The 20649-nt window shown below is 39.6% G+C and overlaps 1 protein-coding gene across 5 annotated transcripts in view; it reads right to left on the bottom strand.

Moving 5' to 3' along the window:
• Positions 1 to 20649, bottom strand: part of SLC12A1 (solute carrier family 12 member 1) — a 103778-nt gene that overhangs the window by 42563 nt on the left and 40566 nt on the right. For all 5 annotated transcript variants that reach the window (XM_040492618.1, XM_040492619.1, XM_040492620.1 and 2 more), the window contains 8 exons: positions 13611 to 13695; positions 11003 to 11154; positions 9748 to 9855; positions 9306 to 9429; positions 7417 to 7518; positions 5091 to 5246; positions 1099 to 1198; positions 205 to 316 (listed from right to left, as the gene is read on the bottom strand). In XM_040492618.1, the coding sequence (XP_040348552.1) occupies positions 205 to 316; positions 1099 to 1198; positions 5091 to 5246; positions 7417 to 7518; positions 9306 to 9429; positions 9748 to 9855; positions 11003 to 11154; positions 13611 to 13695 (939 nt within the window). The remainder of the gene's footprint in view (positions 1 to 204; positions 317 to 1098; positions 1199 to 5090; positions 5247 to 7416; positions 7519 to 9305; positions 9430 to 9747; positions 9856 to 11002; positions 11155 to 13610; positions 13696 to 20649) is intronic.

Genomic DNA, 20649 nt, shown 5'->3' with positions numbered 1-20649 from the left:
TGAAATCTGAAACATTTTTTATCTACTTATTTAAATTCAGTATCACGGCCTTTGCTAGTCCTTGCTCTATGAATCAAGGAAAAGGGCCCCTGTCCAAACTGCCTTGCCATTTTCTTATCACTGCCTGTGCGCACTTGGCTCGCCTAAAACAACACAAGGTGAGCAGGGAGGGAAAGCACCTTCCTGGGATGAAGTGGCTCTTACCACAAAGACTTCGCAGCAGATGCAAAGGCCACTGTTCTTGGTAAAGGCATGAGTAATGTCCAAGAGAGCAGGTCTTGTCATCGGTCCCCCTGTTAAGACAATGCACTGGGGCCTGGAAATGGAGAAAAGAAGATGTGAAACTGGCCGTTTCAAGAAGCCTATGAACCAGAACAACCCTGATGGAAATGGCAGGAACAGAGTGTTTGGCAAATGGGATAACTTCTCCCCTAAATAGTTCTTGGGTTTCTCATCAGAATTCTTGAATCATCCTACCTGTTCATCTTGCCATCTTTGTATTCTTAGTTCATTAGTCATGGCAAAATGTGAAATACAAAAAAGGTGGTCTTGGGTTTACCCCTGTTTTCTTCCCTCCAGATACTACCCTATCCTAAATCCCCAATGTGACCTCTTACTCTCCAGCTGGCCTTTTCATGCTGCTTTCCTTCATCTTCCTTGCAAAGCTCATTTTTTTTCAGGTTCCATTCAAAATAAGATATAACTAATGAAGAGTTTAAAATGTTACTTTTCCTAAGAGAATACAGTAAGCCACAAAGCCTTAAGCTGAACGAAGACAGCACCAATGATTAAGGTTTTGGGGGATTTGGGAACATCTCTCTAAAATCACACTCTTGGATCACCTCTCTATTTCTGTGCATGGAAGGTGACACCTGGCATTATGATGGTTTATAGTTGAGAGTGGGCATCGCTCAGGGTGGAAGAGAAGAAACACTCATTCATAGAGGTGTTGTCATGAAAATGAGGCAGTTTTGTAGGACTGCCTATTCTGAGAATATACCCATAAAGTGTATCACTACTCTAGTGCATTTGTTTCCCATAAAGGAAAACCACTTCTAATGTAGAGCAATGCCAAGATGCCTGAGAGGTTAACTTTACCTGAAATTTTTCACATGGTCTTCCACGGTCGTTAATTCCAGGGCATTGTCTAATGCGCTCACATAAGAAAGAGCCTGTGTGGAGGAGCCCCAGTTCACATCTGTGGACAATGGAAGAATTTGGCATTAAAAGCATTGACCTTCCCTCTGTGTAAGCTGTTGCCTTCTATGATTTTCCTTGGCTATCTCATCAGTGAGGAGTGCCCAAATTAGAGAAAACACAATGTGGCATTTCCTAGAGATAGCATTGTGTCCTTTTATGAACACTATGAATTCTTAGAAGTGAGATCTCTCTTTCCAGCTAAGGGTCAGACTTTAAAGATTCGGCTCCAGAAATTTTGCTTGGTGAAAGAGGGTATGTGACAACCACGTTGCAAGTGGATAGACTTGGAAAAGGTTAGTCCCTAAGTAAATTCAAAAGGTCTTCATAAATTCTTGAATTGAAAAGAAAAGAGGCATTTCTGTAAACACAGATAGTGTGTAGCAATCTTTATATTTTGAATAGTAAAACTGAATAGCTCAGGGATTCTTCCTCTTGGGTATCTATAAAGAGAGTTTGGCAAGCATTTTAGTTTGATGTTTTAGGGCCTGATCTTCGTAATAAGGGAGGGAAGTGCTACCATCTCCTACCATTTTTTTTTAAATAAATTAAATATTAGATGGGGCCTCTAAACTTTATAAGAGGCAGTCCTGATGGGAATGTACAGACTAACTCCAGATGGTAGATAGAGTCATCTCCCTAGTCTTGCTTGGAAGAGGCAGGGAGATGGTGGGGAATAATTATCTGGAGGAAAAAAAAAAAGACTAATATTGAGCTAGTATTGATTGCACCAGGTATTTAGCATACCTTAGGTTATTTTGTTCTTATAAAACTCCTACTAGTCAAATGGATATTTATAAGTAAAAAGTGAACCTTGAACCATTCCTCATACCATGTGTAAAAATTAACTCCAACCGGATAATGGGCATAGATTTAAGATCTGAAACATTAAAACTTTTAGAAGAAACTTGTGACCTTAGATTAGGGAAAGATATCTTAGATTAGAAGCAAAAAGCCAAATCATAAAAAAAAAAAAATGATAAATTAGACTTTCTAGAAATTAAGAGGGGCGCCTGGGTGATTTAGTCGATTAAGCATCCAACTGTCATGATCTCACAGTTCATGAGTTCAAGCCCTGTGTGGGGTTCTGGGCTGACAGCTCAGAACTTGGAGTCTGCTTTGGATTCTGTGTGCGCCTCTCTCTCTGCTCCTCTCCTGCTACTTATCATTCTCTCTCTCTCTAAAAAATAAACATTAAAAAAAATGAAAACAGGGGCGCCTGGGTGGCGCAGTCGGTTAAGCGTCCGACTTCAGCCAGGTCACGATCTCGCGCTCCATGAGTTCGAGCCCCGTGTCAGGCTCTGGGCTGATGGCTCAGAGCCTGGAGCCTGTTTCAGATTCTGTGTCTCCCTCTCTCTCTGCCCCTCCCCCGTTCATGCTCTGTCTCTCTCTGTCCCAAAAATAATAAACGTTAAAAAAAAATTTTTTTTTTTTAAAAATGAAAACAACAACAAAAAAGTAAGGTGACTTGGTTAAAAGCAGGGAACAGACTAGTCTGGAATCAGGCCTCGTGCTGACAGCGCAGAACGTGCTTCAGGTTCTGTCTTCCACTCTCTCCTTTTGCCCCTCCCCAGCTTGTGTTCTCTCTCTAAAATAAATAAATGTTTTTAAAAAAACAAATTAAGAATGTCTGTTCTTCAAAACAAACTGTAAGGAAAATGAAAAGGCAAGTCATAGCCTTGCAGAAAATATTTGCAAAACACGTACCACTAAAGGATTTACATCTAGAGTATATAAAGAACTCTCAGAACTGAATAATAAGAAAACAAATAGGCACAAGAAAATAAATAGGCAGAAGATTTAAACAGGCATTTGACTGAAGAAGATAGATGGATGGCAAATAAGATATTCAATATCATTAGTCATTGGGAAAATGCAAGCAAGTCATAATGATAGGACTCCACATCTATTAGAAAGTTTTATTTATTGGGGCGCCTGGGTGGCACAGTCGGTTAAGCGTCCGACTTCAGCCAGGTCACGATCTCGCGGTCCCTGAGTTCGAGCCCCGCGTCGGGCTCTGGGCTGATGGCTCAGAGCCTGGAGCCTGTTTCAGATTCTGTGTCTCCCTCTCTCTCTGCCCCTCCCCCATTCATGCTGTGTCTCTCTCTGTCCCAAAAATAAATAAATGTTGAAAAAAAATTTTTTTTAAATAAAAAAAAATAAAATATAAAAAAAAAAAAAGAAAGTTTTATTTATTTTTTTAATCAACTGACAACGCTAAGTGCTGACAAGGATGTGGAGCATGAGGACTTTCATCCCTTGCTGGTAGGAATAGAAGATGATACGCTTTCTGTGCAAAACAGTTTGGCAGTTTCTTATTTAAAAAAAATGTATATACACACACTAGATGGTCAGAAAACCCACTCTTAGATACCCCACTCCTAGAGAAATGAAAACAGAGGTCCACATAAAGTCCTGTGTGTGCATGTTTATAACAGCTTTACATATAATCATCCCAAGCTTGAAACAACCCAAATGTCCATCAGCTGGTGGATGCAGTTCTTAAATTTTTCAGATATATTCATACAACGAACTACTACTCAACATACATGAACAATCCACTTACACATGCAATAACATGGATGAATCTAAAAACATCCTGTCAAGTGAAAGGAAGCATACACAAGGCTACAAAATGCATCATTCTATGTAATACTCTGAAAAGGAAAAGCTATAGCAACCAAAATCAGAACAGTGGTTACTAGGGGCTGAGTCAGGGGGGGAAGAGATCGAATACACAAGTGTGAAGGAACTTTGGCTGATGATGGAAATGTCCTCTGTCTTGATTGTGGTGGTGGTTACAAGACTGTGTAAATCTGTCAAAACCTATAGACTGTACATCTAAAGGGGATGTATCTTACCATATGTAAATTATGCCTGATGCGTAAAGTAGTAAAGAAAACAGCAAACAAATCCCTCTAAGCTAGTTACTGCCTCTCTACTTTCCTTGTGCAGTACAGGTAGGGGACATAGGAAGGTGGCTGGGGGCCATCTGGCTCCCGAGACTAGGCCTCTCTTTACCACACTCTGCTCTCTAGCTTCTCCCAGCTTCAGCCTATCCTTCTCGTTGATTCAAAAGTTAACACCCAAAGTTCAGCTCTAATTGAATGATCTATGGCAGCTTCTTGTTGCTCACTGAATCCCTAGCATGACATTATGTTTCGTATTTATCTGGCCCAAGCTACTCCTCTGCCCCGTCTCCTTAGCACCCAAGAACTCCATCTGTGTTACAGGTCTTGAGCCATGTCCCTGCATGCCTCCTAACTTCACTCATGCTTTTCCTTCTGCCCAGAATAATCTTCCCTGACTCTGTCTGATTTGTTCATTTAACAAATATTTATTAAGTGCCTACTGAGTGTTAGTCCTGGGAATGCAAGCCACGAACCAGAAGAGTCTTCCTGGACAACCCTAATCAGAACTAATCGCTCCCTCTCCTTTTCTCAGTAGTTCGCTCATGTCATCGCATGGTACTTCCTATATAGTATTATGGTTACTTGCTTGCATGAGGGTCAGTGAACTCCTTGAGGATAGGGACTATATCTTATTTAGCAGGATTCTTAGAAGGTGATATAATGGGGTTTGGTATTATACACTCTATTCAAAATGTCAGCTCTAGCTCATCCTGTCACCTTGACAAACGGTCAACTGTTTGAACTTCAGTTTCTTCATCTGTGAAATGGGTCTAATGATACCTGATATACAGCATCATTGTGAGGATTCAAGGAGTGCTTGGTATATATGGTATATATGGTTAACTATTATGTTATATTTTTAATATCCACTGTTCACATAGCACACCTAAGCACATAGGAGGTGCTCAATAAACATTTGTTGAATGAATGGTTAGTTAGGGAGTGCTTTTGAAACACCCTCCTGTACAGTCCTTATCTTACCTGGTTTCTTATAAGTCACGTATATATAGAGGAAGAACTCAATGACATAGGTGATGACAGCTGCCCACCAGTTGATAACAAACATGACTGCACAGCACAAAACAGCTCCAAAAAGAGATACCCACATGTTGTAAATTCCATATGCAGGTCTCCATCCTGAAATAAAAAATCTCAGTGCATAAGAAAAACTTTCACACTATTACTTTATACCACTACATATGATTAGAATGCAGCTTGGGGGTGCAGGTTGAACATCCGCCTTTGGCTCAGGTGTTGATCTCACGGTTCATGGGTTCAAGCCCCACGTCAGGCTCTGCCCTGACAGCGCAGAGCCTGTTTCAGATTCTGTCTCCCTCTCTCTCTGCCCCTCCCCCCACTTGAGTTCTCTGTCTTTCTCTCAAAAATAAACTTAAAAAAATTTTTAGGTGCAGGCAAGTTTTTCCTAGCATGAAAATCAGAACTTTTAGGTCAAGTTCCCAATTCTGTTATTAGTTTTCTGTGACCTTGGGTTCCTGGCCTATGAAGGTATAGTAAATAAGAATGCTATAAATATAAAAAATGTGTTACTCATGGCCTCTTTGTATTTCCAGCATGCCCCAATTGTCTTCCTAAACTATGAAATCTTAAGCCTCTGATATCTATGCCATCAGGAGTTAAAAGGAGGCAGGAGAGATGAAAAGAGTAGGGTCTAGTGGGGAGGAGGGAGAGACACTCCTTGGTGGCCCAAGAAAGAGGAGGTTAAGACAACAGGCTTATTGTTCCTATGGAGAAGGTAGAGCTTCATCAAAAGTCAAGCCAGTAACTTCCTGATAGCTCTGTCTGTACCTTCTTTATGTTAAGAGGATAGTGATTGCCCTTTCAGAAATAATAATCTATGAGAAAAAGGGAGAAGTTTTTCTGTAATAGCTTTTTAAATCTGATGCATTAATGTTTTACATTTTACAGTGAAAATATTTCTCATGGTTCATATATGCATGGGAGTTTCCCATGTTCCTTGCAGTGAAGAAGCTGGAAGACAGTATGGTCAGCTAGGGAAGTTCTGATTTGAAGGGCATTTGGTCTATGGGTGAAATACATATTAAATTTGGAGTTGCCAAAACACAACAGAGCCTTCAAAGTCTTCAGGAGCAATTTCTGAAATGGCCACCAGATGGAAATAGCACATTGAGAACATCCCTGGAAATGCCTTTATTTTTCCAAGTCTGGCTGTATGTGAGCGCGCGCGCACGTGTGTGTGTGTGTGTGTGTGTGTGTGTGTGTGTGTGTGTGTTTGTGGCAGAGGCAGTGTGTGTGTCATTTTGTGGGTTTGTGTATCCATGTGTCTCTGTGTTTTTTTTCCCCTCTCTCTTTTTCTTTCTTCCTCTTTCACTCCTTCCTTTTCCACTCTTTCCCCTTCCCATCTCTATGATTTCACCTTGCTTTTCAAAGATGAACATAACATGGCATGGAGGCACACATTTCTATACTTGTTATATTCACTGACTAGAACTTTCTGTTCTCTGTTTAAAAGAAGACAACACAACAGAAACAAAAGTTCCTCAGTTGTCCTCTGAAGCCCAGTGGCCTTGAGTGGACGAAGGCTCCCCTTCTGTCCATATTTTGTCTTATTGGCAGCAGGTTTTGCAAAGGAAGCTTGTGATCACAGCAGGCCCTAATAGAGTGGAAATGTGTTTACATCCCTGATAAAGGCTCTCATGGTGAAGAACTTTCTGAAGGTCAATTGTGACGAGTATCTATTCTGGTGGAAAGGTAGAGGAATTCTAATAGCGAATGAAAGCAAGGAAGAGGTGAGAGGTGACTAGACAGGGAAGGTTCTTTGGCATGAAATTTTGCACCACTTTCAACCACAGTCTGAGGAGGGCAGGGATGCCACTGGTTTCAATACGAATCTGCATCGACTGTACTCAGCAGGTAATTATGGGAACTACTCATCCTTCTCTTCTGCACCATGGGCAGGAAACAAATTGATAGTAAGGAAGTTTCAAATATATACATTTATTCCACTTCTGTGGTCACTTTCACCCTGGAAATAAATAGTGGTGTTTTCTACTGCTGAAATAAATGTGGTTTCTCTTGCAATGAATAATTTATTGCCGCAGGAGAAAATTGACTTTACGGTTGGTCAAAAAGGCCATTGCTCAAATGATTCTTTTTCTATTTCAGAAGTCACCCCCCAACTCACCAAAATAAAGTGGATTACGCTGCCCACTAGGATATAAGGAAATACATAAACACAGATTGAGCACTTTTCACTGACTTATTTCATCTTATTGAGACAAACTAACTGCCTTCTTAGGCTTATTTTAGTTATGAGAAGTCAACTTACCCGGAGATTTGGCATAAGAGGCATGGAAGCAGGAGAAATTAATAAGTGCATATGAGGCCAGGAAAAAGTTGGAGATGATGGGGGCGATGGTGTTCAGTTCCGCTGTGAATGAAGCAGAAGTGAGCATGTACATATGAGTGATGAGACCAGGGGCTGAACAGCTGTCACAGCCTGGAAGCTTGACTTTATTTGGAAATTGAAAACATAGCTAGCATTTGTCAAAGTTTAAGAAGTTAGTGATTTTTCTTTGGGGTTGCATTCATTTAAAAATATTTTTTCAGCCGGGGTTTCCACAAAGTATGATACAAGAAAACCTACCAATGAGAAAATAGACAATAGGCAAGACCTGTAATTCAAGTGGGCGTGGGTAGAGGGTTTGGGGACTGGGCAGATGATAAACTCCCCTGTAGGTAGTCCAGAGGTACCATATCTTCTATTCTTTGTCTGCTGTGGATACAAGGAGAAATTATTTTTCTCCTGTGTCACTAAGCTCTGCAGTGTGACAGATTAAATACCAGGGCACCAGCAATACCCAATTGGAAATTTCTATACCCAACTTACTCTTCTTGACTCTCAACTCTTGCTAGTCATTTGCTGCCCCCCCCCCCACTTTTAAACATTTCTGGAGAGTTCTACCTCTCAAGGTGTGCCAGAAAATTTTTACCCCAGTACCTAAATATCCAGTATGATTTAATCCTAGCTGAATTGTTTACTGTATGATATAGGAAATAATTCAGAGACATTATCATTAATCTGTCAACCACAGTGATGCAAATACAGGTAGCATCTGGGTGTGATTCTAGACCATAGATGCCAGCAAGGAATAGGCAAAAATGGCTGCCATGAAGTTTGTGCCATGAAGCTAGTCTACACTGTTCTCAGTGATTTTTAAGGATATTATTTAATTTATACAATTTTCTAACACTTGGGCTATTTGATCACATAAATGCATTATAGGGCAATGATTTGAGGTGTTATGCTTAAGTTATAGAATGGAAGCTTTTCTGTAAATAATCACTTTTTATTTAATCTTTTAAAATCTAAAAAACACAGACAGTCATATTTTCTACCTCTTCAACCTTGTAGAAATCTTATGAGGATTCAGGAATTACAGTCACTTCCTGAGTTCATGTGTTGATGAGGGGCCTTTATTGTTTAGTGCCACTGTGCTGAGGAAGGCTCTGCCCTTCTAGGCACAGTTATCATGGCCTTGCTTTTGGCTTCTTTTCCTCTGATAGGCTCACCAGCAATGGTAGCACCTTAGGGAGGAACGAGGAACGTGCAGGCTAAAGTTGATGAATGTGCCTATCCAAGATTGTGCAGCTGTTCCTATATCACTTTGGAGAGGAAGCCGAGATTACAGTCTGGGTAAGTGGTTCTCAAACCTTAGTCGTCTACAAATCTCCTGAGGATCTTGTAAACATGCAGATTCCTTATCCCCAGAGACACTGATTCTAATTCTGGGGTTGGGTCTCAAAAACTGGCACATTAACAAACCCCAGGTGATTCGGATTCTGATATAAGTGGTCAATGGACCATATTTTGAAAATGACACTTCAATTCTCCAGCTAGCTGCCAAACCAGGAGAGGTGGAGACAAGAGGCACCTGGGGAAGACTCTGGAATTACACAATATCAGGGAGCTTGGAGGAAGGATTCTCTTGCGCTTGGTTGGATGGATTTCCAACATTCAGATTCAAAGAAGATTCAAAGTCTACCTCAAGTCCTCGAATGCTCTCTACACACAAGGATTCCTTGGATTAGACAGACTCCAATTATCTGAATTGGGATATTAAACATAAAACAGGCAATTCGTCAAGCTAAAAAGAAAACCCTAACAGTAATCAGAAGAATTCCTTGGCTTTCAGGAAGCAAGAGAAAACTACGAACCAATAAGAATGAAGGCCATGGCTATAACAAAAGTGAGAATGTATCCTCTCAGGGGTTCATTGTTTTTCCCATATCCCTTTGCAAAGAACTGCAGGGCTTTGTAGATGTTGTCCTTGCACAGTGCCTAATGGAAAAGAAGAGGAGATATTCGTCATTTATATCTATGCACAGTCATTTTCCCTAGGTGATTCAAACAAGAAGATTTGGGGAAAGATGAAGTGGTACATGATATAGGCACAAGTTAACACTGCAGTTTGTCATTCTTTATATTATTTGAATCGATCTTGACTATGTGGCAGACAGCATTTGAGCCAGATGCAAACGTTAAACTGTTTCAGAAAATGATGGAAGATGATTGCTCGTGAGAATGAGTATTTCAGCTTGATCCAAGTTTAGTGGAAACAGACGTAGGGAGAGGAACATGCTCTTGTGCTTGTATCACCTGGAACACTTTGGGTGCGCTGACGAGAGAGGCCAGGGCTGAGGACAGCGTTGCAGAAAAGATGCCAGCAGTGATGAGGGGGCCAAACCCTGACACCATGCTCATGACCTTGAGAAAAGACATTCCAGTAAGGAGACTCATCCATCACACAATTAAAAAAGAAAGTCAAAATTTTATGCAAATGCTTCCCTTTCTACTTTCTGTGATTTGGAATCTCCTTTACAAATTAATTGCTTCTAACCAGATTGCCCCCCGCCCCTGCTTCATTCTCGAGTTCCTCAATATTTGTTTTTTTTTCAAAATGGACATGGCCATTTTGTTGTCATTGTTTATAACAATAAGAAATGCTCACCACAATACATCCAGAAGATACTGGAAAGAATAAATAAGGAAATGATTTCAAGGACTTTGACAACAATATGTCTTTTTGGGCATATGTTTCCTGGACAATGGGAAATCCTATCCAGTAGGAACTGGTATTTAAATAAGTTTTGGGGAGGGCTCAGTTGTTTACTGGTCTTCCGAAAAGCTTTAGACTTTCTTGTTCTTCCTGCACATAGAAGCTTTTGAAACATTTGCTTTCTCTGTGATCATTAAATATAATTTTAGATCTTGGACATGATGAGATTCTGTCAATTTAAGGCATATTTTGGAATAATGACTTCAACTGAGTTAATTTCTCTTTGTTGGTTGTTAAAATGTACGAATGAAGCCTTCAAGACAAATTTGCCTCTCCCTCTGCTCACCAATCATTCAGACAAATTGATGTTTCAAGTTCTGCAGCTTTCCCAACTTCCCTTCTTCCTCCCCCCTCATTTACCTCCCCTTTTGCCACTCACAATTTCCTTCTTGGCCTTGTTTTCCAGGCACTCCAGGACCACATTGGGGCCCTTTCCTAAACTGAAGTCCATACACAACATGCATTCCAAGTGCTAACTATCTAAGTCTCTCCTTCTCCCCGCCATGGAATCTTTCATAATTGACTGGAAGATGCATAATGTCAGGTGGTAATCTTTCTCTGGTGATGCAGTTCATACAAGGGCCCATTCTCTTCCCACCACAGTAAACGTAACCACAGGATTTGCCACTACATAATGCCTATAGGGTTCCCTTCCCTCACTCATGAATGGTTCCTTGCTGAATTCAAATGGATCCACAATCAATCATTTGCAAAGTCAGAAGTTTCATTATACTCCACATGACATTCTACAAATGAAAATAGCAATCAACTTTTTTTTTTTTTGGTCATTCAAACCTGGAAATTGTTCATCAGCCCATATTGACATGGTTCATGCCGACATCTTGAGAAGTCGTAGCCCAACCCACAGGCTGCTGAACCATTGCAGTTCATCCCAGAAATGATTGTGTCATTCATGTTTCCAGTGGCATCTCGGACCACACAGGCTCCTGGGGAAACAACCATGGCTTGTCATTTCTTTATAAGTGTTCTGCCCCCTATAAGGTTTTCATCTGAAATCATAGTTTACTTTGAGTGTGAGCAGGTCCATTGCCATCCTCTCTTGTCATTCTGGGATCAGGTACCTGGAGGTTCCCATTCTCAAAGGCTTGAGAGCGCCCCCTGTCTCTAACAAGCTGCCACTTCCACTGCCTTGGGTGCTTTATGTCCAAGCTTTCACCTACCTCTTTAAGACACTTGGGGGTTGGAACCCTATTACTTTCTGAAATGCACATGGCAATGCTTTGCACATAATATGTATTCGATTCATATATCTGGTTTGGTACTACTGATCAGGTGTTTTGCAGGTAGAAGGATTTATTTTCTCAACGGTGAGAGAACCAAGGGGTAGCATTATTGAATTCGGTAATTAAGAGAACTGAGCCCTTGTTTTCAACTAATGATAGTCCTTTCATAATTATTTAAACATAGCTATAATTCTACTTTATACAGAATTTTAATGGTTTAAATAATAAAGAAATGGGGGATAAAATATTAAGATTTCCTTGGTACTATTAATGGTCAAATAATATTCTATCAAATATCAGTGTATTCCATTATTTTTATACATTTTGGTATTTCTGTTATTTTCTACTATAAACACCTATTCTATGTATGAATGAACACCTATGATGAACACCTTTGTACACAAAATTTCCTTCCATATTTCAACATATTTCTCTAGGGTAGATTCCTAGAAATGGAGTTATGAACTTTTTAAAGATTCTTGATAGATATTTTAATCACTGACTTTCCTTAGGAATTTTATAACTATAATCTCTGCCACTATGTATTTGATAGAATTATTGAAATATATGACTATACATGGGATATACGTAGAAACTTTTCTGAACCACCTGAAGGATACATGTTTTGCAAACTAAATCCCAACCAATGAAACTGTTCACTTTGCTATTCCAACTCCAGCCAGTAGGAGTCATCATCCCTTGCTATTAACTTCAAGAGAGGTCTCAGTGACAGGTACCCTGTCAGGTGGTAATCTTTCTCTGGTGATTCAATTCATACAAGGGCCCATTCTCTCCCCACCACAGTAAACATAACATGACAGGACTGCTTAAACAGTTGAAATCATGGATGTTGGTTACCAAGCAAAACTATCCATTCTAGATTTTACCTTTATGCTTTGTTCTTTTATGTTGAGCTGACTTTTCTGAATCATATATTTTGGCTTCTGCATTATACAACTCCCCAAATTTCAGTGAAGCCAAGCCATGAACCATAACTAATGACAGGCTATAGACCTCATGACTGTCCTCCTCTCCAGGGAAAAGCATAGAAACAGATTTTCCGCCCCAGGCAAAAACTGAAAGATTCTCTGAAATCAGGTCTATAACTTTACTCATTCCTTCATTTTTACTTCATGTGAGATAGAAAACCATTTGGGAAATTTAACTTAAGGTGATTTCAATGTCATTTAAAAATGTGTCAATTTTCTAAAGTATTGGAATAAAATCTCTTTACATGTAACTAAACTTGAAAATGCCACAGCAATATAGCTAACATTATCCATTTTCCTCAAATAAGAGACAGTGAGAGGAGCAAGAATCTAAGTTAACTGTTTTGCTTTTTTCTCCACAAACCAAAGTAAGATAAATGCAGTTCCCCAATTTCCTTTAAGTAGAGGACTACTGGGATGTGCCCTTCAGCAAAATGGTCATCCGGGATTCTGCAGTGGGGAACTATATTCTGTGCAGTGCACAGAAAAGAGTTTTCTTCTCTGAATGTTCCACATTGCTTCCTCTCCTACTATGGTATAAGCATGAAGTGACCCCCAACCAGGAGGAGGTGTGGCTGCAGGCACCAGGTGGAATGAAAGTCAGCTTAGGAACAGCAGGTGCATTCACATATTTTCTGTTCACTGAGCAATGGTGGGGGCTGGCCACCCACACTGCTGGCAGCTGGGTCTTGTTCTGATTTCCTGCCAACTAGTGACAGTGACATTTCCATATTAGGGACAGTTAGTGCAAGGAGGAGATACAGTCATCAATTCTATATCTTTCATATTTTCCTAAGCCTTTTTGTTTTTGTCTTGTTTTCTTTTGGCTTCTCTCTGGCTGTTTCTCACCTCCTTCCCAAGACAAGGGAGGTGGGTGCTGGGTGGGTGAAAAACATCTTTGGCAGGGGGGATTATCACCTAGAGTAGCTAAATTGGATTCTCTTTGTGTTCAGGCAGAATGACAATCTTATTAACTCTATCCTAGCCCTGACCCCAAGACACCTATATTATAGCTTAATTGCATTCAAACCCCTAGAGCATCCAGAGGGGAATAAAAATGTTGTCTGTAAAAAAAACTTTCTACTTATGATCCATTGAAAGCCCACTGGACATGAAAGGACTAGACTCCTTGTAATTCTGGAATTCTTACACCAAAGACATACAACTTACCTACACAAATAGCAACTCCTATGTAGGCAACAGTGGTGATGAAAATGGCCAGCATGGTTCCTCTGGGGATGGCATCTTGGGGATCCTTTGAAAAAATAATGTGGTGGGATGAAGAGACAATGTAATAAGAAACAGAAATGACTTGGGGTTATTACTATATTTCAAATTTTTCATCTACCCTTCCTGAGGCACATTGTAAAGAAAAGATCAAGCAAATGGCAAAATGGTGAGCTTGAGTTTTTTCTGGAGGTGTTCACGTGTTCAGAGTGAATAAAGAAACCTCTAGATCTTCGTGCTGAATGAAAGAGATCGCTAACTGTCCAGGACGGAGTTTTTATAGAAAAGTAAACTAGTTAGATAACTCACTAATGCATCTCCCTCCCTTTTATCCCTTGGGAATTTCATGCAGATGTATCTGACCTTAAAGTATTAGGGGAAAGACCCCAAACACACCCCACACATTGATACACATCGAGAATATCCGTGTTTGTGTGTGTGTGTGTGTGTGTGTGTGTGTGTGTATTAGTTTTGTACCAAGCATAGGCTTGCTTAAAAAAAAATAACTTTTAAGCAAAAAGGACGATGTACTAAATTCTCCAACCCCTCAAATTTCCCTTTTGGAATCTAGTTCAGGAATGACTGCAATGGGAGATATTTGATTTTCATAAGCAGGCATAAAGAAAGAGGCAAATTTAAGCTTATACCAGAAAATGGGCTTTTCTCTTGCTTATGAATGTATATAAATTCACTGAGCTGAGCTGACATCATATATAATATACCATTTTATATCCCATTTTGGGGGCTAAGTCATATCATAATCAATTTCCACACAGCATAACTTCTAAATAATTGAATTCAACTTAACAGGGATCATTAAATAGAGATTTTAATGTATTCATTGCTTATACAGGACAATGCCTGGCATATAGTAGGAGTCAATAAATATTGAATTGAGGGAGGCACAATCTCGGTAGATATTAGTTCCCCCACCAAAGGACCTGAGATTTATCAATACAAATAAGCAGTAAATGCAGCCAAAGTTTGAGATTTTTTTGTTTTTGTTTTTAACTTAAATCTGCTGATCAAATCCATCAGAGAGGGAAAAGAAAAAAAGGGGGGGTGCCTGGGTGCCTCAGTAGGTTAAGTGTTGACTTCTGCTCAGGTCATGATCTCACAGTCTGTAGGTTCAAGCCCGTGGTCGGGTTCTATGCTGACAGCTTGGAGCCTGGAGCCTGCTTCAGATTCTTGTCTCCCTCTCTCTCTGCCCCTCCCCCACTCATCCCCCCCTCTCAAAAAATAAATAAACATTAAAAAAAACACAACTCATTAGAGAGGCCAAGTCATGGTAAATGTAAACCCAACCTCACAGCTGGAAATAAAATATACAAACAAATTTTCCCCTAATGGGAGTATGCCAGTCCTATGGAGCCACTATGTGATCATTAATTCCTCCCCATTCTTTTAGGAATGTCTGCCCGGGGGAGTTAAGATGGTGGAGTAGTAAGGGACCCTGAGCTTGTCTCGTCCCTGAAATGCAGCTAGATCAGCATCAAACCATTTTGAACACCCAGGAAATTGATCTGAGAATTAATGCAACAATCCTGAATAATTGGAGCCAGTGAATTTGGCAGGTACACGGTGTGGAGAAGTGAATTGGGGGAGAGAAAAGCTATAGAGCCACAGAGGGTAAGGATCCATTTTCATGGAGAAATGACAGAGAAAGAGAAAGGCAGAGAGTGCAGCGCATGGGGATTGCACAAGAAAAGCACTCCCCCTGAAAGTAACTGGAGAGAGAGAGAGAGAGAGGGAAAATACTCGCAGGGGATTGAACAAGAAATCTGTTCCCCAAAATCACTAAAGGAGAGAAAGGAGAGGGTTTCAATACCACCAAGATTCTATAAACAGTGGAGCTCAAAGTCTGAAGTTTCAAGCTCAGTGCCTGGCATTGCTTTGGTGAAAAAGTAGGGTGAATCCCCAGGAGTAGGCAGCATGGTCTGAAGGGTCACATGGGGAGAAGCAGTTTCCCTGATTGGATAGCATTTGGTAGAAGCCATATGGCCTCCCCACAGGCATAGGTCCCAACAGACCCCAGGAAGTGGCCACATTTAATGATATTAGAACAAAGATGCCAGAGGACAGCAAAACCTGGTGCCAGTTGTATGTTGTGATTTGCCATAAACTCTGGGTGTCTGCCACTGCACGATAGCAGGAACATTCTCTGGGGCAAGCCAGCATCCAGCCATTGCTCAGTGAGATCCTCCCCCAGAGAGTCCTCCAGAAAACCATGGGAGTTTCTGAAGTGTGGGGTTTAGAAACACAGCCCCATTTGAGATAAAACTCTGGAGGGAAGTGCTACCTGGCAGGCAGGCAGCTTGGACGCAAACAAGGTAGAGGCAGGATCAGACAGAAGCTTGAGACAAAGGAGGATGCTTGACTGTGGGCTGGTTGAGGGCATGGGGTTCCTGCACCAGAGACTAAGGAGCTGAGTGAAGCCATTTTCACTTCTAGCGTGCACACATGTATCAACCTCAGTAAGCTAAGCAGCACCACTAAGTGCATAACAGAGCTACTACACCAAGCCCTGCCCACCTGAACCCTCCAGGCATATCCCCCAGAAGACCAACACAAATCCCTTCCACCTGTTTATTAATTTACGTACTATAGTGTGCTGCAAAGTTTCAGTTCTAGGGGAAACTGGAGGTAACTTCATTTGGGTTTCATTTTGTTTGCTGGTTTGTTTATTTGTTTGTTTTATTTTTAATTTTTAACTTTTTTTCCTTTCTCTTTTCCCAAAGAAAAAATAAAGGAGTTCATGACCACTAAATCAGCCCCGCAAGAAATTTTAAGAGGGACTCTTTGAGTGGAGAAAAGACAAAACAAAACAAAAAAGACCAAAAGCAGCAAAGAATAGAAAGGACCAGAGAACATCACCAGAAACATCAAATGTACAGGCAACACAATGGCAATAAATTCATTAACTTTCAATAATCACTCTAAATGTAAATGGACTAAGTGATCCAATAAAAAGACGTAGGGTATCAGAATGGATAAAAAAAAATAAGACCCATCTATATGCTGCCTACATATAGACAAGAGACTCATTTTAGACCTAAAGACATCTACAGATTGAAAGTAAGAGGATGGAGAACCATCTATCATACTAATGGAGCTCAAAGGAAAACCAGAATAGCCATAGTTATATCAGACAAACTAGATTTTAAAACAAAGACTGGAATAAGAGATGAAAAAGGGCATTATATCATCATTAAGGGGTCTATCCACCAAGAAGATCTAACAATTACAAATATTTATGCACAAAACTTAAAGCACCCAAATATATAAATCAATTAATAACAAACATAAAGAAACTCATTGGTAACAATACCATCATAGTAGGGGACTTCAACACCCCACTAATAGTAATGGAAAGATCATCTAAGCAGAAAATCAACAAGGGAACAATGGCTTTGAATGACACACTGGAGCAGACGGACTTAACAGATATATTCAGAACATTTAATCCTAAAGCAGTAGAATACACATTCTTCTTGAGTTCACATGGAACATTCTCCAAAATAGATCACATACTGGGTCACAAATCAGCCCTCAACAAGTACAAAAATATTGATATCATACTATGCATATTTTCAGACCACAATGCTATGAAACTTGAAATCAATAACAAGAAAAAAATTGTAAAGACCACAAACACTTGGAGATTAAAGAATATCCTACTAAAGAATGAATGGGGTAAACAACAATTTAAGAGGAAATTAAAAAGTACATGGAAGCCAATGAAAAGGAAAACATGACCATCTAAAACCTCTGGGATGCAGCAAAGGCAGTCATAAAAAGGAAGTATATAGCAATCCAGGGCTTCCTAAAGAAGGAAGAAAGGTCTCAAATACACAACATAACCTTACACCTTAAAAGCTAGAAAAAGAACATCAAAGACAGCCCAAAACTAGCAGAAGAGGGAAATAATAAACATTAGAGCAGAAATCAATGATAATAAAATTAAAAGAAAAATAGTAGAACAGATCAACAAAACCAGGAGCTGGTTCTTTGAAAGAATTAACAAAATTGATAAACCCTTAGCTAGATTTATCAAAAAGAAAAAGGAAAGAACCCAAGTAAATAAAATCATGAATGAAAGAGCAGAGGGGTGCCTGGGTGGTGTAGTTGTTTAAGCATCCAACTCTTGATCTCTGCTCGGGTCATAATCTCACAGTTTGTGAGTCTGAGCCCTATGTCAGGCTCTGCACTGATGATGTAGAGCCTGTTTGGGATGTCTCTCCTTCTCTTTCCCCCTCCTCTCTCTCTTTCTCTCTCTCAAAATAATAAATAGGGGCGCCTGGGTGGCTCAGTCGGTTAAGCAGCCGACTTCGGCTCAGGTCGTGATCTCACGGTCCGTGAGTTTGAGCCCCACGTCAGGCTCTGTGCTGACAGCTCAGAGCCTGGAGCCTGTTTCAGATTCTGTGTCTCCCTCTCTCTGACCCTCCCCCATTCATGCTCTGTCTCTCTCTGTCTCAAAAATAAATAAACGTTAAAAAATAAATAAATAAATAGATAGATAGATAGATAAATAAATAAATAAATAAAATTTTAACAAAGAGAGATCACAACCAACACTGTAGAAATACAAACAAAAATAAGAGAACATTATGAGCAATTATATGCCAACAAACTGGGCAATCTGGAAGAAATGGACAAATTCCTAGACATATCCTACCAAAACTGAAACAGGAAGAAGTAAAAAATTTGAACAGACCCATAACCAGTAAAGAAATTGAATCAATAATCAAAAATCTCTGAATAAACAAGGGTCCCAGGCTGCATGGCTTTCCAGGGGCATTCTAACAAACACTTAAAGAAGAGTTAACACCTATTCTCTTGAAGCTGTTTCACAAAATAGAAATGGAGGGAAAACTTCTAAAGTCATCTATGAGACCAGCATTGCCTTGATTCCAAAACCAGATAAAGACTCCAATAAAAAGGAGAACTACAGACCAATCTCCTTGATGAACATGTATGCAAAAATTCTCAAAAAGATACTAGCAAATGGAATCCAACAATACATTAAAAGCAGTAATCACCATGATCAAGTGGGGTTTATTCTTGAGCTTCAGGGGTGGTTCAACATCCACAAATCAATATATCACATTAATAAAAGAAAGTATGAGAATCCCATGATCCTCTCAATAGATGCAAAAAAGCATTTGACAAAATACAGCATCCTTTCCTGATAAAAACCCTCAAAAAGTAGGGATAGAAGGAACATACCTCAAGATCATATATGAAAGATCTACAGCTAATATCATCCTTAATGGAGAAAAACTGAGCTTTCCCTCTAAGGTCAGGAACACAATAAGCATGTCTATACTCACCACTGTTGTACAACATAGTGTTGGAAGTCCTGGCCTCAACAATCAGACAACAAAAAGAAACAGAAGATATCAAAATTGGATGGATTTGCTCTTTGCAGATGACATGATATTCTGTTTGGAAAACCCAAAAGACTCCACCAAAGAAATGCTAGAACTGATACATGAATTCAGAAAATTTATATCAAAGGATATAAAATCAACATATAGAAATCAGCTGCATTTCTATACACCAATAATGAAGCAGCAGAAAGAGAAATCAAGGAATTTATCCCATTTACAATTGTACCTAAAACCATAAAATACTAGGAATAAACCTAACCAAACAGGTACAAGATCTATACACTGAAAACTAAAGAAAGCTTATAAAAGAAACTGAAGAAAACACAAAGAAATGAAAAAACATTCCATGTTCATGGATCAGAAGAACAAATATTGTTGAAATGTTGTTACTGTCCAAAGCAATCTACACATTCATTGCAATCCCTACCAAAATAACACCAGCATTTTTCACAGAACTAGAACAAACAATTCTAAAATTTGTATGGAACCAGGAAAGACCCCAGATAGTTAAAATCATGTTGCAAAAGAAAACCAAAACTGGAGGTACCACAATTCTGGACTTCAATCTGTATTCCAAAGCTGTAATCACCAAGGCAGTATGGTGCACATAGATCAATGGAACAGAATAGAGAACCCAGATTGGACCCATAAATGTATGGCCAACTAATCTTTGACAAAGCAAGAAAGAATATCCAATGGAAAAACAGGTCTTTTCAGCCAATGATGTTGGGAAAACTGGACAACAACATGTAGAAGAATGAGCCTGGACCACTTTCTTACACCATACACAAAAATAAACTCAAAATAGATGAAAGATCCAAATGCAAGACAGGAAACCATCAAAATCCTAGAGGAGAAAACAAACAGCAACCTCTTTGACCTCAGCCACAACACCTTCTTATTAGAAATTACTCTGGAGGCAAGGGAAACAAAAGCAAAGATAAACTGTTGGGATTTCATCAAGATAAAAAGCTTTTGCACAGTAAGGGAAACAATCGACAAAACTAAAAGGCAACCAACAGAATGGGAGAAGATATTTGGAATTGACATATCTGATTAATGGCTAGTATCAAAAATCTATAACGAATTTATGAAACTCAACACCAAAAAACAAATATTCCAGTGAAGAAATGAACAGAAGACATGAATAGACGCTTTTCCAAAGAAGACATCCAGATGGCTAACAGACACATGAAAAGATGCTCAGCATCACTCATCATCAGGGAAATACCAATCAAAACAATATTGAGATACCACCTTGCACCAGTCAGAGTGACTAAAATTAACAATTCAGGAAACAACAGATGTTGGCAAGGATACAGAGAAAGGGGAACACTTTTGCATTATTGTTGGGAATTAAAACTGGTTCAGCCACTCTGGAAAACAGTATAGAGGTTCCTAAAAAATTTAAAATGGGCTACCCTATGACCCAGAAATTACACCATGAGGTATTTATCCAAAGATACAAAAATGCTGATTCAAAGGGGCACATGCACCCCAATGTTTATAATAGCACTATCAACAATAGCCAAATTATGGAAAGAGCCCAAATGTCCATCAATTGACAAATGGATAAAGAAGATGTGGTATAT

This window comes from Herpailurus yagouaroundi, unplaced genomic scaffold (genome assembly GCF_014898765.1).
Source record: "Herpailurus yagouaroundi ecotype Mexico unplaced genomic scaffold, PumYag 184, whole genome shotgun sequence".
In the NCBI taxonomy this organism is placed as follows: Eukaryota; Metazoa; Chordata; class Mammalia; order Carnivora; family Felidae; genus Herpailurus; species Herpailurus yagouaroundi.
The sequence above is the reverse complement of the archived record's forward strand: the minus strand, read 5'-3'. Positions and strand labels throughout refer to the sequence as shown.